We start from the raw sequence: 24,439 nt of genomic DNA, 5'->3' as shown, positions 1-24,439 counted from the left end.
TTCTCCGACCCAGTTGTTTTTTCACTCCCGTGAAAGAGCAATCAAGGTTTTGCTTTTCAGTCTGGTACGTTTTCTGTGCGTTACTATTTATATTGTACATGGAAAAAGGAATGTTAGTACTTCTTTTTTTTCTTTCCTTTCGACGACACTCCTTACTTCCTGTGTTGTTTCATTAAGTACAGTCCTCATAACAAATATACAAGATATGTTTGAAGAGGAAGAAAATAAATGCATCTTTCAAATAAATTTTTTTTTTCCCCCCCAGCAGGAGCGAGTGGGCACAAAGCCAGCAAGAACAAAGAGCACGCAAAGTCGAAATCAGCACTGAGCTCATCAGCAACGTCAGCATCATCGCGCTTCACCGTCAGTCCCGCTGATGACCCGCATTTAGTCTGACACGCTTTGATGCACACAATGCGCGCACACACACACACACACACACACACGCACGCACACCCCAAGGAAATATGTAGCGCTCTGGAGTGACGCTCGTCACCCGGAGGTTATTTTTTTAAACTCGGACTCCTGTTTTTTTTCGAGGTTGGAAGAAAAAGAAAAAAAAAATCATAAACTTGTGTTGAATCTGAAACACGGTTCGCGGCTATGCAATAGGAGTCTCGTTACGGTTGTACCAGCTTCACTGCTCTATTTTCATGGCTTCTTAAAGTACGTTTGTATTCTGTATTCAGAAAGGGAAGCACTTTCTTCGACCAGTACCTGTCTGTCTGTGAGCTTAAATAGAAGCGTTAGGCATGTGTTGACGTCACGGGTTACGATATTATCGCGGTATTGAGAGACAACTGCTCGCGAACGGTAAGTTGGTAGCGGAAATAACGTTTGAATTCACAGAGAAGTGACGAAGGAGTGTTTTCCGCACTGCGAAACATAATCGAGCCGTATTAAAAATGCGATTTAACACCTTAACTATTTCTGTATCAGGACATCAGATCGATATTAACCATCCCAGCTGAGTCGCGACCGGCTCTCGTGATCTCTCCTCCAGAATTAGCGCGTGACCATTTTGCAAGCCTCCATGACAACGGCATTAACCATCACGATGTATCGTCGACCTGATTATCGGCACATGCCTAACAGTAAATGTAAATTTGTTCTCGTTGCAGTTGAGGCGGACCCAAAGCCTCTGTATCTAACAGTGCAGTGCTCTTTTAGTCTTTGTACAAATGAATAGTGACATTACGACGGTGTACACACTCATTTTTAGGATTTATTTCACTTTTCTTCTTAGATTGCACGCAAGAAAGAAAAAAAAATACTGCTTCCAACTGTTGAAGTTATGTTTTCTACAGTGTTTTTAATTGCAAAATGTTTATTTATTTATTCATTCATTCATTCATTCATTTTCTATTCCGCTTATCCGTTGCGGGTGAGTCGGAGCAAATCCCAGCTGACCTTGGGCGAGAGGAGGGGGTTCACCCTGGACAGGTCGCCAGTCCATCGCAGGGCAAACACCGAGAGATGGACATGTATTCACACTCTCACACTCTCATTCACACCTCTGGGCAATTTAGAGTAGCCAGTTGACCAAATCTACGTCTTGGGACTGTCGGAGGAAACCAGAGAACCCTGAGGAAACCCACACAGGCACGAAGAGAACATGCAAACTCCACACAGAAAGGCATCAGTTGATCAGCAGGTTCGAACCCTGAACCTGCTTGCGATGAGGTGACAATGCTGACCACTGCACCACCATGCCGCCCTGATTGTTTGGTTTGTTTGTTTATCCTTTAAAAAAAAATATTGCACATTTACTTTGTCTTGGATGTTGTACGTTATTTTAATCAGGTGCTACATGCGTCAAAAGCCAGATCATTCCGCCTCCATAAGCTTTGCAACATTTTCTATGATTTACCTACTTATTTACTTAGATGTTAGTCTGTATCGATTCGTCACTCTAGCGTGTCTATTCGTAAACGTTATTTTGAGGTGTTCGACACATTTCTTTACATTACTTACATTTAAAAGCAATTTAAAAAAAAAAAAAAAAGAAACCATCAAAAAGCACGGCTGTTAGTTAGCGACACGCTGATTCATATTTAATTTGATTAATCGGTGTCAGAGGTAAAACCAGCTCGTTTGTAAAAGTGAATTTCATTGCGAGGTTTCTTAAGGATTATTCTGGGGAAGGAAAAAAAAGGAAACTGTGAAACATTTAACAAACTGTTTGATGAAAATAAATTGTATTGGCTTATAAAACATTGGTGTGATTTGGATGTTTTTAATGAATTCAGTGGTTTAAAGCGAGACGGCCTTTCGATTTCATAAAATCGAGTCCTCTCTGATATGTGGTCATCGTGATGTATGTTTATTTCTGTAATATCTCCCAAAATATCCGGCCATTCTGTGGCTGGGAAGTTATTTAATTTGAGGGGATTAAAGCAAATAATGTGCATGAAATCGCTCGCTTCGTGCAGTCAAGCAGACAGAGGAAGTCCGTGTGTGTGTGTGTGCATGCGCAGGTTTACCATCATTCTGTCGCTAAACGAACAGCTGATCGCACCGAGGTGCTCGCTGAGCGCCGATATTTATTAGTTTGGTCCTGCGTTTCCTTTCCTTCGTATACAACCCCGATTCCAAAAAAGTTGGGACAAAGTACAAATTGTAAATAAAAACGGAATGCAATAATTTACAAATCTCAAACTGATATTGTATTCACAATAGAACATAGACAACATATCAAATGTCGAAAGTGAGACATTTTGAAATTTCATGCCAAATATTGGCTCATTGGAAATTTCATGACAGCAACACATCTCAAAAAAGTTGGGACAGGGGCAATAAGAGGCTGGAAAAGTTAAAGGTACAAAAAAGGAACAGCTGGAGGACCAAATTGCAACTCATTAGGTCAATTGGCAATAGGTCATTAACATGACTGGGTATAAAAAGAGCATCTTGGAGTGGCAGCGGCTCTCAGAAGTAAAGATGGGAAGAGGATCACCAATCCCCCTAATTCTGCACCGACAAATAGTGGAGCAATATCAGAAAGGAGTTCGACAGTGTAAAATTGCAAAGAGTTTGAACATATCATCATCTACAGTGCATAATATCATCAAAAGATTCAGAGAATCTGGAAGAATCTCTGTGCGTAAGGGTCAAGGCCGGAAAACCATACTGGGTGCCCGTGATCTTCGGGCCCTTAGACGGCACTGCATCACATACAGGCATGCTTCTGTATTGGAAATCACCAAATGGGCTCAGGAATATTTCCAGAGAACATTATCTGTGAACACAATTCACCGTGCCATCCGCCGTTGCCAGCTAAAACTCTATAGTTCAAAGAAGAAGCCGTATCTAAACATGATCCAGAAGCGCAGACGTCTTCTCTGGGCCAAGGCTCATTTAAAATGGACTGTGGCAAAGTGGAAAACTGTTCTGTGGTCAGACGAATCAAAATGTGAAGTTCTTTATGGAAATCAGGGACGCCGTGTCATTCGGACTAAAGAGGAAAAGGACGGCCCGAGTTGTTATCAGCGCTCAGTTCAGAAGCCTGCATCTCTGATGGTATGGGGTTGCATTAGTGCGTGTGGCATGGGCAGCTTACACATCTGGAAAGACACCATCGATGCTGAAAGGTATATCCAGGTTCTAGAGCAACATATGCTCCCATCCAGACGACGTCTCTTTCAGGGAAGACCTTGCATTTTCCAACATGACAATGCCAAACCACATACTGCATCAATTACAGCATCATGGCTGCGTAGAAGAAGGGTCCGGGTACTGAACTGGCCAGCCTGCAGTCCAGATCTTTCACCCATAGAAAACATTTGGCGCATCATAAAATGGAAGATACGACAAAAAAGACCTAAGACAGTTGAGCAACTAGAATCCTACATTAGACAAGAACGGGTTAACATTCCTATCCCTAAACTTGAGCAGCTTGTCTCCTCAGTCCCCAGACGTTTACAGACTGTTGTAAAGAGAAAAGGGGATGTCTCACAGTGGGAAACATGGCCTTGTCCCAACTTCTTTGAGATGTGTTGCTGTCATGAAATTTAAAATCACCTAATTTTTCTCTTTAAATGATACATTTTCTCAGTTTAAACATTTGATATGTCATCTATGTTCTATTCTGAATAAAATATGGAATTTTGAAACTTCCACATCATTGCATTCCGTTTTTATTTACAATTTGTACTTTGTCCCAACTTTTTTGGAATCGGGGTTGTAGAACATAACGTCTTTTCTTCGCGATTTCTTTCCGTTACTGTAGTCGGTCTTTCACGTTTCATTCGCACACTCACGTCCTCCGTTTTTCTCTCCTGTTTCAAATTTGTATCCCACAATGCTTCCTTGCGCAAACGGGGAAAGCCCACCATGGTATGCAGAATTGCTGGGTTTCGCTTGACGTCACATCCGCATCATTAGTTATTCAAAACTTTACCTGGTGGTCTACCAGAGCGCAGTTAACAAAGCATTTGTATGGAGAAGGTGCATTGTTCGCATGAAAAATGCCTTACGCTTGCGTTGTTTTAGGTTGTTCGAATCAGTCAAACTTTGAAATCGATAAAAGTTTCTTCAGGGTTCAGCGTGAACTAATTTAAAAAAAAAAAAAAAAAGAGGCTGAACAAACACAGGATTTCACAAAAAGACGCAGAGAAAGGTGGCTTTCGAACCTCTCGGTGAAATCGAAGGGAGCCGAGTCGATGCATGCTCGAGTTTGCAGTGATCGCTTGGTGAAAGGTTTGCATTTCCCTCTCAGCTCTGTCCTTAGTGTTTTCCAAGGACTTTTCTTGTTATGTGTCGTGATTTTACGGTACTTTTTTTAGTCACGAAGCGCTAAAGTCCCCAGCTGTTTCTTTGTTTCCTCCTCACAAAGTCCATACGCATGAAGGTCGCGACAAAATTCTTCCCCAGCCGTACAGTTACAGTGCACGTGATCATTTCTTCTCCATCTTGTTTAACTCAGATCCAGGTCTTTAAAGGGGTTTCTGATGATCTTTGTGAATGATTTAGCTGAGAGATAAGAGCCAACACAAGTCAGAATCAAGTGAACTGTTTGTTTACACTTCAACTTGCAGCGCTTCGTTGTAAAGACGTGAACGAAAAGCTTAAAAACAAAAACCCCATACTTACACGGGTAAAAACTACAGGATTCATTGGGCAGCGACTTGATAGCGAGGTCCTTTACCCAGCCACGTACAAAAAAAAAAAAGCTGTAAGCCTCCGTACTCTTCCACGCTTTCATGTGTTTTGCGGTGTAGAAGGACGTCTGCAACACCAGATAGTTCGAGATGTCGGGGAACTCGACTGAAGGGTTGTTTTCGAGATCGTATGACAAATCCTTCTTTCCCAGACTGTCGGGGTCGATTCCATTGCACATAGCAATCTTCTGAATAGATCTAAAGCCAGCAGTGGCTTCTCGATTACGAGCGTACTCTGATAACGGCAGCTGTTTAGACCACCAGCTGTTTCACTCTTACAGTAATGCTTTTATGGCTGAGGACTACAGTTGACTTGCTAACTTTAGGACTGCAGTTGTCATGAACAGTTTTGCACTCAATTTTCCATCAATGAAGAGTTTATAACATCAACGAAACTGACTTCATGTTAAAACTGTTAATGTTATAGTCATGCTGTCTGTTGTTGCCCAAATGAGGATGGGTTCCCTTTTGAGTCCGGTTCCTCTCGAGGTTTCTTCCTCATGTCGTCTGAGGGAGTTTTTCCTTGCCACCGTCGCCACAGGCTTCATCATTGGGGATAGATTAGGGATAAAATTAGCTCGTGTTTTAAGTCGTTCAAATTCTGTCAAGCTGCTTTGCGACAATGCTTATTGTTAAAAGCGCTATACAAATAAATTTGACTTGATTTCCGGTCAAACTTTCCGCTAAGAAAAGTCACGTGACTGAAACCCAGCAATTGTGTCCTGTCATGGCCGTAGCCAGCTATGAGGCCCCCGAGGTCCGGACCTCGGTCATTTTTAAGAGCTGAAAATACATTTGTACGCTAAATATTCAACTGGATAAAAAAATAAAGAATAACGTTAAAACGTCTCCGTAAAAAGTGCATTGTTAATTATGTTAAACATTGATTCTGTGTCAGTTTCGTGCATGCGGCTCTGAGACCAAGAACACAAAAACGAATGAGCGTGCGATTCAGGGGGAGTGAACGCAGTGCAGTAGAGACGTTTTTTTCATGGTAACTATCAGCGCACTTTCATGAAGCTGTTAAATTTACGTTTTTGAAGCAGTGGAGTTGTAGCCTGCCTTGTTTGTGATTTTAAAAATAAATCATTCAAAGCAATAGAGTGGAAAGTTTCAACTTATGTTTGCCTTGGATAACTTTGCCTTGCGATATTTGAGAGGGTAAGAGGATCTTGGTGGGATTGGGTCGTCTGTATCTTGTGTGCATGGGAGAGCAAGAACAGAAAAAAACAACAAGAAGATAGGGCAGGCTATGACAGTGTGCGAGTGCGACCCCCAAAAGAACGCAGTTCTAGACACTGCGACACAGTTGATAAGGCAAACTGTTCAAGTTTAAAGTTACCCCTACTCTTTATTCAAACAACATGGTGGTGTATACTGATTTTTTTTTTTTTCCAGAATGTTTTTGTGTGTGTGTGTGTGTGTGTGTGTGTGTGTGTGTGTGTGTGTGTGTGTAGGTGTAACGGATGCCAGATTGTTAATGTATCTCAGTTCCATAGGCTACATGGTGAGGGGATCTTTTGTCCTCATTGCTTGGGCCAGATCAAACCATTAAACAAGCTTCAATTATTCTTACTCTTGCCACATACATGATTATTTTTTCAAAACTGAAGATATTCAGTTCAAACACCATTAAAAGTAATTTCAGGAATAGATCTCTTGTGTGATGTAATTCACCCCTCTTATTTAACATGGATGCAAACGGCGCGCCTTTTGGCGGATGCCGCCTTTTTCACGGCTGTCTGGGGGACTTGTGTGAATCGTGCAGATCCGATGAGTTTTTTTTTTTTTGGGGGGGGGGGGCGCGTTGGAGTGTCTGATTTGATTATAATTTCATCAAAGTAAATTCTGTATTAAAATTACTAAACAAGCAAATGCCGTTACAGTCCATGAAACATAGGAAGTATAAGTATGAGAAGAAAACAGTAAATCAGAAAGCTGCGCACGTAAAGCCAGTTGCTTACGTAACTTACGTTGGACTGATGGAAATCCTTGCACGTGCAGTGAAGTGCAGCCAGCAGCAGATAATGGCGCACAGCCAATTGGCTTTACGTGTGCAGCTTTCTGATTTACTGTTTTCTTCTCATACTTATACTTCCTATGTTTCATGGACTGTAACGGCATTTGCTTATTTAGTCATTTTAATACAGAATTTACTTTGATGAAATTATAATCAGACACTCCAACGCCCCCCCCCCCCCCCCCCAAAAAAAAAAACCTCATCGGATCTGCACGATTCACACAAGTCCCCCAGACAGCCGTGAAAAAGGCAGCATCCACCAAAAGGCGCGCCGTTTGCATCCATGATTTAAATATGTCAAATTTTTCAGCATCGCGGACCTCGGTGCTTTTAAAATGCTGGCTACGGCCCCGAGTCCTCATCTCATCTCTCATCTCAAGCCGCTTTATCCTGTTCTACAGGGTCGCAGGCGAGCTGGAGCCTATCCCGGCTGACTACGGACAAGTCGCCAGGTCATCACAGGGCTGACACTTTGGCCCAATCCCAATTCTAATTTCTACCCCTTCCCCTTCCCCTTGGCCCTTCCCCTTGAAACTGAGCTACAAGGGATAGGGCTTGAAATTCAACCCTTACGTATTGGGATAGCCCTTCAACGATCGCATACGTCATCGCGTACCTCCGTCAGCGTTTACGTTAGCAAAACGCGACCAAATGCGTCATTGGCTGCGACCAGCCACTACAGTCAGAGCCAGAAATCTCTGCTGGCAGGGTGTGATTTGTTAACTAACACCACTGAATGGGATATCTTTGGCGCTTCGTGCACCACATCCGACAGAATGAGGTGTCAGAACACTCATGTAAACAATAAAAGCGAGAATAACAGAACAAAACGTACGCAGTCAAGCAACCGAAAACAATACTCACTCCCAAAGCTTTTTAGCAGCAGCTTGGATTTCAGAAATCGCTGCTCATTCTCAGCTCGAAAGCGAATCAAGCGGCGTGTTTCCTCTGGATAACAACTTAAAACACGTAAATAATGGAGAAAATACATTTATGACAATCTTTCGCCGCGGGAACCGCCATCTTTCTGAAATCCGCATGAAATCTCGCTGAAATCCGCATGGCATTGTGGGAAATCACTCAAACCCCTTCGTTCGGAGTCAGCTCCAGGAAAATCTCTGTTTGGAGGGGTACAGAAGCCCTACCCCTTCCCCTACCCCTCCGCGTTAACTGGGATTGGGATACCCCTACCCCTTCACGTGAACGCGCAAAATGGAGGGGAAGGTCCAAGGGGTGAAATGGGATTCGGCCATAGACACAGACAACCATTCACACTCACATTCACACCTATGCTCAATTTAGAGTCACCAGTTAACCTAACCTGCATGTCTTTGGACTGTGGGGGAAACCGAACCCGGACCTTCTTGCTGTGAGGCGACAGCGCGAACCACGACACCACCACTGTGCCGCCCGCCCTGAGTCCTGTAGCAGAGAATTTGGGGCCACGTGGAGATAAATTCATTAATTGTTCTATTAGAGAAGAAAAACTGAATAAAATTAGTAGTTTTTGGTCCACTAAACAAAAATAATTGGGTGTCGAGGAAAAATATATATATTTTTTTATGACAAACACTTGAAAAATCTGAAAGGAGGTCTCGCTTTAAAATGTGAGACTGCGGTGGGTATGTTTTGGTGAAAAACATCATTTCCCAGAAGACTGTGCGGCTGCTTGTGCTTTATGTGACGTATTTCCTGTGCGACAGTCGCCGCGCTGTGAAAACGTTTGTTTGCGATGCTTTTTTTTAAATTTTATTTTATTTAAGTGTTTAGGTTTTTTGTTATAATTGTTAATTGAGCATTTTTGCATCTTTGTGAAAGATTAGTGACGTCTTTACGAGGTAAGTTTGCCACAATTAGCTATTAATTAAAATAAAACTCACTTTTCTCCTCAGAAAGCTAACTCGCTAGCTGGCCGGTGAACTTCCCTCATGAATTCTCTCTTGACATCTCACGAGCGAATGTCACCATGACGAGCTGATTTTGTTTAACATGGATTCTTTTATATAAAGTATTTTATTTAGATGTAGCTCGCTATAAGCGACTTATTTGACTTAAGTTACTTCACATTTATTTTTTGTCCTGTTCTTGTTGCGTCTGTGGTTGAAGTTTGTCGGCTTGTAGTTGGTTTGACAGTGGAACAAACATCTTCCATCTGTCTGTCTGTCTGTATATCTATCTATCTGTCTGTCTGTCTATTGCTTGCGCAGATGTCTTTAGCAGATGAACTCTTGGCTGATTTGGAGGAAGCTGGGGAGGAAGGAGAGGATGGACTGTATCCAGGTGGAGAAGAAGACCAGTTTGATGGAGAAATTGTGAACAGAGAAGGACATGGAGGTCTGGAGGTCATTCCAGAGGAGATGGAGACGGACTACAGCACTACAGAGTGTGTGACTTCTATAGCAAAACTGCGCAACAGCAAATCAGTGAGTGTTTCTTCTGTGTCAATCCTTGGGTGGGTGACACAGGGCTCGAAATTCATATATTTTTTTCACCAGCCAGCCGGACTAGTTCCCTTCCAAAGTAACTCGCCAAACAGAAAATCAACTCGCCAAAATTTGTTCATGTATGAATTTTACTTCTGTCAAAAATAACAGAAAAGAAAGTAGTTACCATTGTTCATGACTAATGTGCATTTATTTCAAGACCAGAGTATTTGGATCCTGTTTTGTTTTGTTTTTTGCACACTTTACAAATTTGGCATTTGCAGGGTTTTTTCTAGAAAAATTTAGTATGAGGGCGCTCACCATGGCGAGGGAGCGAAGCGGGGGAGGGGGGGAGATGGTGCCGGTTGTCCCCCCCCCCCCGCCATGCAAAGCCTTTGAAAAATGCTCCAATGGGACATTCTGAGGCTATCTGAGAGGGAAATTGTAACAAATTGTCTGTCAACATTGAAAAAGAAAGAAGTAATCTTCTTCTGCCCCGGACAGTCTTCGGCTTTCTTCCGTTTCGTGCCGCAGGATGACATCTTTAAATGCCCAAGTGTCAATAAAAACAACTCGCGAACTACTTCTGTCAAAAGCTCCCACGCCGGTGGGTGAAAGGTCATTCAGTCTCGAGAAATCTCGCTCTACAAGTCAGCTGACCTTGTATGTAACCCATGTCAAATCTCGCAAGAGCAGTCGCGACAAGTAAACAACTAAACAACATGGCGCCTCAGTCTGGAAAACGCCAATTCGGGTTGTTTTTGCACCGTCTGGCGGTGTATCTGCTATGATTGGAATATTTTTGGAGCAATTATAACGTATTTGATGATCAGACACATTGTCACGTAGTGTTGCTGGGATGTTTTCACGGAGTCGGTAAGGGGGCGCAGCGCCCCTGTTCCCCCGTTTAGACGAAAGCCTGATTTGCTGTTCCACGTCCTCCTCGCTGTATCCAAAAAAAAATGCCAGATGACTGACCCCTTACTAGTTATTTTAGGAACCAATTCATCCACTTCCATTTTTAATTTGTTGCTGAAATTGACAGAGCTTACACAGTAGCCTATGCAACACCAGCGATTGCACGAACTGAGTCAGTGCTGTAAACCGAAACTAGGAAATTTTCCCGCAAATTTTCCTTTCAGCACCAAGATGTCACCCGGGATTGCTTGGCGAGTGCGTGACGTTATTGTTTTTGTTTTGTTTTTTTACCCTTAGGCAGCCTCTCACGTTACTGCCTGAGGGACGGGGAGAAAACCACCGGAAAAGGTTTTAAACAAATGTAACAAACACGAAACAAACGCAAGTCGGCAGATGACCATAAAATACTCGATAGTTACGATATAATAATTATATGTATCTCACACAGAATTTTCAGAGATATATCGAGTATATTCGATATATCGCACAGCCCGGGCTGGCTAGTGACAGGAATTACCTGCCAAATGACAAATTAAGTTGCCTCAGGTGACCGGACCACCACGAATTTCGAGCCCTGGTGACGGGATGGATTAACAAAGAGACAGATGGACAGACTTGCAAGTCGAGAGACTGACTGACATACAGACAGACAGGTGGAGTGACCTGACCACCCGATACACACAGATTTACAGGTTTACGTCTGCCTTACAAATCCACTTGCACTAGCACTTTTGAGATTTGTTAAACTCTGTGTTTTTTTTTTTTTTTTTTTTTTTTAGTTTGCTGAGATCATGGATAAGATTGCGCAGTACGTCGAGAATCCACGCAAAACTACAGACGGTAAGTACACGATAACTGAGAACTGAAATGTTCAGTAACAGTCAGGCCTCAACGTTAACTTTTGCCCACCTCGAATTTCCTTTCGCCCTAAAATTTTGCTCCATTTCAGCACGTTTAAAAGCACGCAGTTCAAGGCAATACTGATATGTTTTCTCGGGGTATAGCTTTAACTTTTAAACCCACTTGCCCTGATGACATGACATTTAAAAAAAAATTTTTTTAAATCCAATATATAAATATTTTGCACGGGACTGTGCTCCTCTGATAACAGAAACAAAGCTCCAGCTCTCTGTGCTCTTAATCTGTTCTGTTCTTTCAGGATTTATCGCGCATGTCGCTCCTTGTTGAGTTTTTTATGCCCGAGTTGTTTGAAACCAATCTGGGTTTTCGGTGTTGAATAAGGAAGCGGCTTCACCTGTAAGAAAATCAAACACTTGCATGAAGGCGCTAACTCGAATGCGAGCAAAAAAATAAAACGAGATTCTTAAGCAAACTCTTCCATCCTCACTTCCCACTTTCTGTTTTTGTAAAATACGTTTTAAATACAATCGTGAATTTCTCTGGAGTTTTCAGGCTGAGCTCCTCTCCTCATATTCTTTAACCGCTCATTTCCTCATTGTTCTTGAAGCATTTGTTTCTATTTGTTAACATTTTTCTCGATAGCGGGGAGACGGTAATGCCTTTTATCGATTTCTCTGTTTGAACAAACAAAAACAGCGCAAAAATTAACCAGATTGAAGACAGATTAAGCCTGGCTCGCATGAAAGACGGTGTCTGTCTGACCCCAGCTGTAATTATCACGTGATGTGTGACGTCATGCACAAGGAGTTTGGAAACAGTCCGTGTACCATACTACAACAGCGGGGGGATATAAAATAACTTGCAAAGCAGTAAATGAAACCGAGACAAAGAAAACAGCCAAGACGTAATGTCGGATGTGTAGTGAGGGACGCTTTTAGGAACTGAAATAAAATTTTAAAAAGCCTAAATTTTGTGGTGCTAGTTTGTAATATATGCTCATTTCAACTTGCCCCGGGCAATCGGGCAGTCCTTAATGTCGAGCCCTGTGTAATTGAGTTGTTATTTAGACAAAAGTACGTTTAAAAAAAAAAAAAAAAGTTTATTTCTGCAGCAGATGAACAAGACAAACCCTGAAAACATGAAACATAATATCATATATGTAAGACTTGCGTACGGTACGAGTACATAATACATGTTTTTATATAGAGTTTAGGACAAAATGCACTTTGTTTTGCCGATAACAACGACGAGCAATATTGCGCAGATGAATTATAAAACCGGAGTCTGTACTGCAGTTGTCGTCTTCAGTTTGCCGTTGCATTTCGGAGGAAATTAAACAACCTGCCGTCCTCATCTACACATGCATGACAGGCCAGTGTCCATGATAAATGGGATAAGAGATTTATCTATGGGATAATTCACTATGTAAATGATAGATGTGTGGTTTACTATTTGAGACACAAAAGCACGTCTTTCCGTTCACTGAATGTACTTAACGCTAGCTTTTATTATTACAAGGGTGACTTATAGCTATTGTTAGCCTAGTAAACTAGACCCACCCGCCTAGCGGCCAAAAATATTTTTGCCTACGAGTGGGTCTAGCCTCGCACCATATCAACAAAACACCCCGGGCATCAAATCGTGCCCGCCAATCACAACGCAAGGTTTTTGTTTGGATTCTTTGGGCGGGCTTTTGCAGGAGTGACGACAAAGCTGCGCGACGCTGGAGAAAGCGCAACAGGAAAGATGGCTATGGCTAGTGAACAGCGCGCGTTTGACTCCGCTTTGGAATCAGTTTTAGAAGAATTAGACTTGGAGTTTTCGTTGAAACATGAGCAGGAAGAGGCTCTCCGCTCATTTCTTTTCAAGAAGGACGTTTTCGCTGTTTTGCCGACCGGCTATGGCAAAAGTCTGATCTACCAGCTGGCTCCGCTCGTAGCCAAAAGGATGGGGCTAGTTTGTGCAGTACGAAGAATTAATAAACAGCTTTGAAACATTACTTTTTGATTGTTTCTTATTTTCCCGTTATTTTAAATTTAAGGGAAATTATTTCACCAAACACCACTAAATAAAAACTCTCAAACAGTTTAAGCAAACCCTTGAAAAACACTTGGAAAAAAATGAGTGTATGTGGTACAGACTCCAAACTTGTGGTCATTATCTCCAAACTTCTTAATATCTAGAACCTGTTTATTAATTAATACGCATTTTGAAAAATTATTTATTTCAAGGCCTCCCCCACTGCTTTCTGTCGCTCTGACTACGTCACAGTCACTGTTGCGCTGATTGGTCAGAGCGTTGGCCTATACGCACAGAGACAGTTTGAAAGACAGCGGGTTGTCCCGACCCACACCCGTCCGAAACGTCTACGAGCGAGGCCAGACTAAATATTCACATTTAGTCTGGCTTGCCAGGCTAAGCTATTGTATGACTACAGCTACAACTGGAATGTGCTGATTCTGCTGGTGTTTGTAATTATTGTACCGTCCACTATTGGATGAAATTAAAAGAATATTCCAACATTGTTTTGAAAGTCTCGAGCAAGATATATTTTATTTTACAAATAACACTTCAGATATTGTTTTAACAATAATAAGCATCGCTGTATAAATGACGAGTAAACAGCTCTGTAATTAGAGTGGAGTTGTTGAGACATGGAGGGGTGGGAACAAGATCGAACCCACAGTTCAGGTCGGAGCCCTTTGAGAGTAAATTCTTGGGTGTTTGCAGCATTCTGTTCCCAAAAGCTGATGGGAGGTCTTTACATAGAAGGTTTTCTTGCTTTTGTAGTTTTTTTTTTTTAACTGTTGTTCCGCGTCAGGACTCTTTTGGGGGGGGGTGTATTCCAATATGTAGCTAATGCTAACGTTCGGCTGCAAATTTGCACCGTCACTCCAGTCGTTTTGAGGAATTTTGTACCGACCAGAACCGATAATAAACTCTAATTTCTGCATACATCTATCCTGCGCTTCTTTCCGACTAGGACTATGCAAGTAATCCGGTAGTAGCCTAGAGCTTTTTTTTCACTGTAGTTTTCTTCGGGCAACAGACGCCGAACATCTCCGCTTGTCTTGTTGTTCTGTGATGAAAAGCACAAGTGCGCCTGAAGCGAGCCAATCTGAATCGCCGTTACAAATTGAGAAGGGGGGGAGTGTTCACAGGGGAGGCGAGGCTGCTGGTTAATACGTCTTTTTTTTGTAATGTACTCGCTCAAATCATTTTTGTGCTTTAGCCGAACATGGGTGTGCCCGAATGGGCGTGACTCGCAAAAATATTTCTGCCCGAACGTCTTGGTTGGGCAAATCGGGCAATGCCTGTGGTGTTGAGACTGAGGTCTGTGTATTGTGTGAGTGATCTGTGTTTCTCTCTCAGTTTCAGGTCCGGTGGAGGCCGATCCCGAGTATCGTCTCATCGTCGCTGCGAATAACCTCACGGTGGAGATCGATAATGAGCTGAGTGAGTTTTATTCCACTGTTTATAACGCTGCCGTGTTTTCTCGTCTCTGTAGTTTGTCCACGTCAAAATTCTTCACTCAGCCTCCTCTTTACATCCATAATAACAAGTCACACTCATTAGTCTAGTGCAGTGGTTCTCAAACTTTTTTCACCAAGTACCACCTCAGAAAATACTTGGCTCTCCAAGTACCACCATAATGACCAACATTAAAATACAGTAGCGTAAGTATTCATTAAAAACAAGGCGGAGGTTTTATTTAACAAGTATATTTAATATTGTTGGCCACTGTAACATTACGCACAGTACTTTGAACAGTAACCCTGTGTTTAAATATAGGAAAATAAAACACTGTCCTTAAATAATGAATCAAATAAAATTAATTGCACGTAAAAGTGAAATAAACATTGTACTAAAATAAATATTAAAAGACAGTTCTTAAAGATTAAATTGAAAATGTACTTAAAAGTTAAATTACTGTACTTAAATATTCATATCTCACATAAACCAATAAATTGGCCAAATCTGCAACATCTGTATTCTCATCAAGCTGTATGGCAAAATATCTACTGTTCTTAATGCATTCAATCAGTGTCTTTTTAACATCGTCAGCCATGTCGTTTATTCTCCTTGACACGGTGTCATTTGAAAGCGGCACCAAGTTTAACTCTCTGGCAGCTTTCTCTCCACACATGATACGTGTCATCTCTTTGGCTAACGGCAAACACAGCAGTTCCCCGATTGTGTGCGGCTTACCGGCTCTGGCGATCAGGAGGCTGGCACGATATGAAGCTTCCTGTGCTTTGGCTACGGGTGTACCATAGGACAGAATGGTGGACTTGGACTGCTTCAGTTCATCACGTTTTCGTAAAAAAAAATCCATTGGTTTGTCCTTTAGTGCTGTGTGTTTGGTTGTAAGATGCCGTTTGAGATGCGACGGTTTCATGGACTCATTGCTCAGAACGTCCCCGCATACAACACACTGCGGCCTGGGCGCCTCCTGTCCCGCTCCAAATGAATCCCAGTTTTATGTATTTTTCGTCATACTTCCTCCTTACTGGTTTCTGCCGTTTGCTAGCAGTTCTGGGGCTGTTTTTGCCACTGTCGTTAACATCCGCGCTCGGCTCACACACGTCCTCTTCAGTTCTCCCTCTGTCCTGATTCACGCTCCCATTCGCGGCAGGGCTCGAACTTAACTTTTTTTCTTTGTGTCCCCCAGTGGTCCCGAATTCTGTGTTGTATTGTCCCGAATGGAAGCAATAGTGTCCCCATTTTTTTCCTCTCTGAAATAACCAGTGGTTAATATTATCATATGAAGTTACTATTATATTTGTAACTATACGATTTTGAACCCTTTATATCATTTTTACAATAAGTCACAAGACACAAGCGACACATGTCCTATACATCATCTACTTCAAAATTACAGTTATTGCATTTTCAGTTTATTAAACTTTGGCGATCTCACTGAAAACCAGTTTATTTAAAGGGGCCAACTAGCTCATTCAGAAAATGTTTCAACTCCCTACATCTGCAGTACACTTTAGTTGAAAATAAGACCCCTTTTATGTTCATTTCATCTACTTATACCTTGAATATCTGTTGGCACTTATAAGGCCAACTTATAATTTTCACCATTACCGTTATCCATTTTTATGAACTTTCCGTTATCCATTTTATGAACTTTCGCTGCCGGGTGCAAATGTTTGCAACATCAGCATAGTGCAGGTCCGAGCCTAGTTGTGCTGCTGACTGACTAAACTTTCTGAACTAGAAAGACACCAAGAACACTCACTTATTCTGTTGAACGGTATCTTCCGTCAAGATCATCCACATCATTCCTGTTGTATTTTATAACGTGTCTAACAGTGTTCATTAAGTTCATTCAGTTGCTAGCGTTGCCTGCAGACCAGGCGATGACACTTTGGATCCTGAAGGTCCCGGAGACGTTATGTCTGGGCTTTCAGTTTCTTCCCCGCGGTCGGTCCGCTTCAACCACTTCAGCATTTTTGTTCTGGCAAGAGTCGGCGCAGCGTGTGCGCTAGCAATTCCATTCCAAGTCCATATAATGCGGACACCAGCCGAAGATTCTAGAACAGAATGCGCTGCTCTGTAGCCTACGGATGCAGGTGCATCGAAGGTGTAGCTACTAATGTATTTTTCGCTGTTAACGTTTTAAAATTAAAATTGACAAATTAGGTGAATGTCTACGTATGTGTTACGGCTTTGTAAATAATATTAATGTAGAACTTTTTTTCTAGATCTATTTTTTTCCATTGTCCCGGGATTGTCCCAGATATGATAATTTTGTGTCCCGATGACATTTTTTATAGTCCCCGGGACATCGGGATACCGTTAGTTTCGAGCGCTGATTCGCGGATTTAAGCCACGACAGTAATTTTGTCGTACTCGTCATAATTAGCAAAGCCACCTCCACCTTTTCCCATCACAGCCTTGTCTACCAATGGCGGATAACCGTCTGTCAGCGGAACCGGCGGGAATGCGTACGTACGCTACGTATGGCTACCCAGAAGCACTTGCAAACTTTTTTTAAAATTATTAACTTAATTTGTATTTCCTTTCATTTTCTCGTCATCGGTTGAGAAGATATTTTCATCCATTCGGATATTATGGATAGTATTTCACTTTTTTTTTTTTAAATTTATATTTAAGTGAGTGATTCTTTGGCATACCACTAGAATGGAGCCCGCGTACCACAGTTTGAGAATCTCTGGTCTAGTGCACTTAGCTGGGACGTTGGAAAGAACTGGAGTCGGAATCAGCACTGTCGTGTAAAGTGCTGTATCTGAGTAGTGCCTGCGAGTTTACAGGGAAAGAGGAAGGGGTGATATTGGAACGCAGCCCCGGAAAATCAGATGGGACAAATACGACTTGTAAATGAATACGACCATGATTGTATACGAGTGATTCCACGCTTATGGGTACTGAAATGGGGACATGAACTTATTTTTAAAAATTCACCTAAAACCATTTCTTTTTTTACCATCAGGTCACAAAACATGTAATCTTTAATGAATGATATGTTAAAAGATAACTTTAATTTTCTGAGATGTAATAAAAACATATTTATATGCCAAAGTCAAGCCTATGAGTTCCAAAATGATGTCTGTTACATTACTTCTGTTACGATTGTCCGTCTCGCATCTGTTACAAATTAATTACAATCTAGCTCTATACCATGTTAATCTTATTGAAAGAATGTGTATGTTTATTCTACTACACATGTTTATTAATTATATTTGCTAAAACATCACCTTCCTATGTTTCAAAAAGTAATTCTACATTGTTAAAATTGAGAATATATATGTCCACAACACTTCTGTTACGTTCTGACTTTGGCATATAAATATGTTTTTATTACATCTCAGAAAATTAAAGTTATCTTTTAACATATCATTCATTAAAGATTACATGTTTTGTGACCTGATGGTAAAAAAAGAAATGGTTTTAGGTGAATTTTTAAAAATAAGTTCATGTCCCCATAAGCATGGAATCACTCATATAATTTTTTTTTTTTTCCTTTAGATATTATTCATAAATTTGTGCGTGATAAATACTCAAAGAGATTCCCGGAGCTGGAGTCGCTGGTGCCAAACACGCTGGATTACATCAGGACTGTCAAGGTCAGCTTTTTTTTTTTTTTTCCCCTCTACGCTGGCTCTGTCCTAAATTGCTTGATCAATTCAAAGCATCATATGATATTGGTAGAATATAAGGTGTGTGTGTGTGTGTGTGTGTGTGTGTAGGAGCTGGGGAACAACCTGGACAAGTGTAAGAACAATGAAACGCTGCAGCAGATTCTGACCAATGCCACCATCATGGTGGTCAGTGTTACCGCTTCCACCACACAGGGGTGAGCGCACGTGTGTGTGTGTGTGTGTGTGTGTGTGTGTATACACATCCTTGATGAATTCTTTCCTCTAATTGCAGTCTGATGCATCACACCACACTATTCTTGATTTGATTGATTGTTTTCCTGTAACTGCATGCTAATTTGAGCGTTATTTCCAGTGCATTACTGGCAGAGGATGAGCTTCAGCGACTGGAGGAGGCTTGTGACATGGCACTCGAGCTCAACCAATCGAAACACAGGATCTACGAATATGTCGAGTCGAGGATGTCCTTCATCGCACCGAATCTGTCCATCATCGTCGGAGCCTCGACGGCTGCCAAGCTCATGGGTCGGTGGGGTTTTAAACGTCTTCAGCTATATCTGTTGTTTTTTTTTTTCCTCCTCCCTTCTTCTGAAGACGTATTTGATTGAACAGGAATCGCTGGTGGACTGACGAACCTGTCAAAGATGCCGGCGTGTAACTTGATGCTGTTGGGAGCACAGAAAAGAACGCTGTCTGGCTTCAGCAGCACGTCACTGCTGCCTCACACAGGCTACATCTACCACTGCGACGTCGTTCAGTCCCTCCCACCAGTTAGTGTATACACACACAGACGCCCGTATCAGATCTTGACAGGCTCTGTCCCAAATCAGTAACCGTATTGGTTGTGTCCAAAATAAACTATTCATATTTGAGTCCAATGTAACATTTTATGAGGTGTGATAATCAGATACGTGTGTGTGTGTAGGATCTGAGGAGAAAAGCAGCACGTCAGGTCTCGGCCAAGTGCACGCTCGCAGCCCGTGTAGACAGTTTTCACGAGAGTGCAGATGGCAAGGTGAGATGCGGGCGCGCACACACACAGGAGCTCATTTGACCATTTTGTTAAAACATCTGTGTCTGTAGGTCGGTTATGAACTGAAGGAGGAGATTGAGCGTAAATTTGATAAGTGGCAGGAGCCGCCGCCCGTCAAACAGGTGAAGCCCCTCCCTGCCCCGCTCGATGCTCCAAGGACAAAAAGAGGAGGCAGGAGGTGTGTGCATGTTCCTGCATGTTTTAAACATGTATCTGTATGTGGTGCCATTCTCACTCCCCTGTGTTTTATTTTCAGGTACCGGAAGATGAAGGAGCGGTTGGGACTCACGGAGATCAGAAAACACGCCAACAGAATGACGTTCGCTGAGGTACCGCATGCACACGCATGGCCTTTTTGGTTTTTTAACTATGTCAGAAATTAAAGTTGTGTGTGTGAATACACTCACACTCCAGATGTGTGCTGATACCGTGGACACATTACGACAGAGATTTGCTAATATCCTCGAGCCACACCTCAATACTATAGACACTTTTAATTAACATTATGTACAAAGACGATACATATAAGCTTATTCACATCCCTGTTGATAAGACTGTGTGTTAGGTTTATTTTACATTATCCCAGTCAGGCCCTGCTTTGTAACGTTGCTGTATGATAACGTGTGTGTCTCAGATTGAAGACGACGCCTATCAGGAGGATCTGGGCTTCAGCTTGGGGCAGCTGGGTAAATCAGGCAGCGGCAGGGTGAGACAGGCGCAGGTTAACGATGCAACGAAAGCTCGCATCTCCAAGTCCCTGCAGGTATGACGAGTACATTTATATATACATAGATTCTGAACACGTGCCTGTTAAAGGAGAACTGAAGGCCAATTTTTTAATCATCAAAATTTCTATTTCTCATTTTATTAAATATCGGAATGCATTTTTGATCGCTATTTTGTCGCTGCTATAGCAAGTTATGAGTGTTTGAAATATGCTCTGTAATATATCAGTCCACGTGTCAAAGCAACGGCCGTAAACGAGATTCGCTGAGACCTGTGCGAGACATCGAAGGACGGAAGTAAAACGTACAGCGGAAATCAAAGCGACCAACGTTGTCCAAAAAAACACGCGCGCGCCCTCTTTCGAATGCTGACGTAATCAAGCCGGGAGTTTTCCCTGTGTCCGAAATCGCTCCGTACTCACTATATAGTGTGGACGCTGTTTTGCAGCGCTGTCCGAAACCTTAGTGAGGATTATGTGGGAAATGCGCTCAGTATAATATGGATTTATCACAAAAATGCATACATGCATGTATTTATTATTTTGAAAACCCACCAGCCGCCCGATCGGGCACGTTTTAATTATGTGACAGGAATGACGTAAATCCCAGCGTGACAGACTCGTCCTGATCCTGTCGTCTTTCCAACTCTTCTCATTTGGTTTGAAATCGTATTGAATAATCTCCAGGTCACGTACGCGAGGGAGGCGGATGCATGTGCACAAGTACACAGTTTAATAAAGTGTAGAATATATATCTCTGGGTCTGTCTCAGAAACTGGGTGCTGTGGGGGTCCCCCACTAAATATACTCAGTCAATAAACTATACGGTTTTGAATGGTGGTGTTGGTTTTAATTTGAAATAAAATGATGAAAGAAATAATACAGATAAAACTAAATCTTTGATGTGAATACTCGATTCAGAATTTGGCAAAAATTCTGCAAATTTGTGGAAAAATGGCGGCTTGATCCGGGACATGATAAACGGTCGACTACATCGCGTTCCCTTAAAAAGGTTGTAGTCCACTGAAACGTCTACAGTTATCACCGATTGTATTTTAAGTTGTAACTTTATACACCTAATGGTGATGATACACGGGGCAACTTTTTGGGCAATGTTGCTGGCAACGGGCAACTAGGTGAGACACAGGGCAACTTTTCAGGGCAACTAACAATGGGCAACAACAGTTAGCAACGGCAGTTTACAGTTAGCTAAAAAAAAATCGATGTCTTAATTTTTGCTGTGACCATTTAATCAAGCTGTCTGTTGTTTTTTAGAGCTTTGGTGAGGTAAATTCCTCCATATAGAATATTAAAATAACTTACCGGCGTAAAAACAGATGAGGAGTCTCTCCATCTCTTCACTCCACTGACACTGAGCGGCCGCCATATTTGTTTGAAATTTCTGATCCGAACCTTACCGGAGGTCACATGACTCGATACTCGCGTTCTGATTGGCTTATCTCAAAAAGTTGCCAGAGATTATCAAAACCATTCAGAAAGAAACAATGTTGCCCAATCTCAGTAGAAAAGAGTCAAAACGCAATTGCTTGGCAACATTGCCCAAAAAGTTGCCCCGTGTATCATCACCATAAGGATTGGTGCGCTCACAGAATAATCATAACCGTAATAAAACATCATGCAAAATATCTGATCACCGTCGTAACTCCGTTTTCCGCAGACCCAAAACCAATACGATCGTGTGTTTTGATCTAAACGGAAAGCCTCAGGGTCGAGGTCACGACCTCACCAAAAGTAGGAACTTAAAATCACTATGCCGTATAAAAATTTAGTGATAAATTTGCAATTTTGTTTTTTAAAACGAAAGCTGAAAGTTAGGTATAGAATATGTTTCTTACAGAATATGTTACGATGGTAGCTGGTCTTGTCTGAATTTCTGAGCTATAAAATGAGTCGTGGTCTATTTTTTACCGTAGCGTGTTATTTGTGTGCGGGAAAGGACACACATTAACAATTTGCATGTGTAGAATGGAATTTTCCACTCCAGCAGTTAGAAGTTGATCGTGCTTCTATTTGCGGTCTTTCTGTTACGCGGGTGATCTGTTCGGACGTTATCGCTGAAAAGGTGAGTTTTATTTTGTTTTAGTCTTGCAGTATAAGGCAATAGAATGTTTGTTTCTTTTGCATCTTACTTTCATATTTCATAGTGTTTGCGTATTTTTGGCCAATATTTTGCAACCGTGGTCAATTTAGATCGAACTTTTGATAGAATCTACGGACAGTCATTTTGCCCCGCCCCCGCCTCGCGCTCCGTCCGGTGTGGTAGTGATGTCCCGTTGCTTGCGTGCCGCAGCAGAGACCCGCGCGACCTTCAGCCGGTACAGTCGCTGTTCTTTTACCGCCGCCGTAATTCTCATCTTTCCGGTGCGTTCTTGATTTTTCCATTGTGTCCCATTTCGCCATATCAAATACCCAAACCGTATCATGTTATTCATATTTAAGTGAATAATCAATTCAGTCATCATAACTTGGCATTTTTAACCCAAGCAATCAAAAAGAGGAAATTTATTCAATATTTTCACTCATCTGTGAAGGAGGGGCTTTAATTCTTCATGATGGAGTTATTTTATATGGAAATTAATTTTACAAAAGCATTTGAATTGTAATAAAAAAAAATGTCCACAGTGGAGGCCAGATAAAGCAAGATGCTATCTTTATTCTTATTAAACATGACAAAAGAAACATTGAGTGTCGGGTAAACGCAAAAAAAAAATAGTAAAATTAGAAAATTTATTTTTTGACCATAATCCACAGGCAGGTTAGATCAAAAACGAGAATACAGGCAAAAGGGTCGGTCGAGGCGCAAACGGGACCTCAAAGGCCAAGTGAGGACGAGAACAAGAAACAGGAAATCAAGACGTGTAGAAAGGCTCAATAATGCATACGTGTGTATCGTAACACTTCGCGATGCAAATGCATCAGCACAGTCCTTAAATAGGCAAACACGTAGTTCCTTAATTGAGCTCAGGTGCACCTTGCTGACGGCGCCCGTGCAGGCTGAGACGCGCCTTCAGATGCCTACAGCACGCAGGACTGACACTCCATCACTGATCAAGCTGGCAAATCTCAAAATGAATCTAAATTGGAACGATCTGGCCGTTTTCAAAATGGCGGCGCCGACACGTCGCGTTTGAAGTCTTGAAGATCACACCTACCATGAACCAAACAAACAACACGGCTAAAAACCAAAGAGTGTACTATAATGTGCTAATACGAGTCACGATTTCAGGTTAATAAAACCGAGAACGTAATTGAATAACACGTGAATTAAGAAATAAAGCAAGTTGAAAAATGACTTCAGTTCCCCTTTAATACAGAAATAATGACGGCTTTATTGGCCTGGCTATATTTTCCCAGTCACCTAGCAACAGTGTTCTGACACCAGCTGTGTGTTTGTAGCGGACGTTGCAGAAACAGAGCATGACGTACGGAGGCAAGTCCACCGTCAGAGACCGGTCTTCAGGGACGAGCTCCAGTGTGGCATTCACTCCGTTACAGGTACACACGTCACGTTTTCTCCATATTCTGAACAGTCGTACAGCATGGCTTCATGCAGCGAGAGTCGCATTCAGAAATAAAATGAAGTTGCCATGGTTACTGGGTGGTGGTTGCTTAGCTGGTTCGTTAGATGACTAGTACTTTTGATATTTTATGCAGCTTGGAAAGCAGCCATGTTCATCTGTAAGGGTGGGGAGGGAGGGGGGAGTACAGAGGTTGCTCGTCAACATCGAGCAGTGGTCCAAAGCTCTTGCTAGTCAATGGTGGATTTGATCAATATTGGAAGTAGCCAAAGAGAACCTGATAACTTTCTCCCCCCTCCCTGTCCCACAGGGTTTGGAGATCGTCAATCCGCAGGCTGCAGAGAAGAAGGTGGCCGAAGCCAACCAGAAATATTTCTCCAACATGGCAGAGTTCCTCAAGGTCAAGAAAGAGGGAGGAGCCAAAGCGTGAGCTTGACCCCTGCACGCAAGGCTTTTCTGACGTGTAAAGAGTATAATGTTGTCTTACAATTTAAGTTCCTTTGCCTCACTTTTTTTTAAATAAATGTGAAAAAGGATTAAAATGTTGTGGAAATAATTCCATCACCCACCCACTCGAGATTACAGGTTATGAAATTCAGATTGTAACGCGTATTAAATTAAATTGCAGTGTT

At 42.1% G+C, this 24,439-nt stretch overlaps 2 protein-coding genes across 6 annotated transcripts in view; both read left to right on the top strand.

Moving 5' to 3' along the window:
- The window catches only part of lmtk3 (lemur tyrosine kinase 3), a 58,723-nt gene extending 56,509 nt beyond the window's left edge, over nt 1-2,214 (top strand). For 2 of the 3 annotated variants that reach the window (XM_060921081.1, XM_060921084.1), the window contains one exon: nt 266-2,214. In XM_060921081.1, the coding sequence (XP_060777064.1) occupies nt 266-396 (131 nt within the window). In that variant the 3' untranslated portion in view covers nt 397-2,214. The remainder of the gene's footprint in view (nt 1-265) is intronic. The other variant, XM_060921083.1, reaches the window with a different exon arrangement.
- On the top strand, nt 1,594-24,349 carry prpf31 (PRP31 pre-mRNA processing factor 31 homolog (yeast)). 3 transcript variants are annotated; one of them, XM_060921088.1, is made up of 14 exons: nt 1,594-1,683; nt 9,387-9,602; nt 11,300-11,360; nt 14,754-14,837; nt 18,381-18,478; nt 18,602-18,708; nt 18,867-19,036; nt 19,124-19,281; nt 19,437-19,526; nt 19,595-19,722; nt 19,801-19,873; nt 20,179-20,307; nt 23,686-23,784; nt 24,118-24,349. In XM_060921088.1, the coding sequence occupies exons 2-14, from the start codon at nt 9,387-9,389 to the stop codon at nt 24,235-24,237; spliced, it is 1,533 nt and encodes a 510-aa protein (XP_060777071.1). In that variant the 5' UTR covers nt 1,594-1,683; the 3' UTR covers nt 24,238-24,349. The 3 variants fall into 3 exon arrangements, with proteins under 3 accessions (XP_060777071.1, XP_060777072.1, XP_060777070.1); XM_060921089.1 differs by lacking the exon at nt 1,594-1,683 and adding an exon at nt 8,855-9,017 and having other exon boundaries at nt 14,760-14,837; XM_060921087.1 differs by lacking the exon at nt 1,594-1,683 and adding an exon at nt 8,855-9,017.
- Nucleotides 24,350-24,439: the final 90 nt, after the last annotated feature.

This window comes from Neoarius graeffei, chromosome 5, assembly GCF_027579695.1.
Source record: "Neoarius graeffei isolate fNeoGra1 chromosome 5, fNeoGra1.pri, whole genome shotgun sequence".
Taxonomy (NCBI): Eukaryota; Metazoa; Chordata; class Actinopteri; order Siluriformes; family Ariidae; genus Neoarius; species Neoarius graeffei.
Note: the sequence above shows the minus strand (reverse complement) of the source record. Positions and strands in the feature narration are given on the sequence as shown.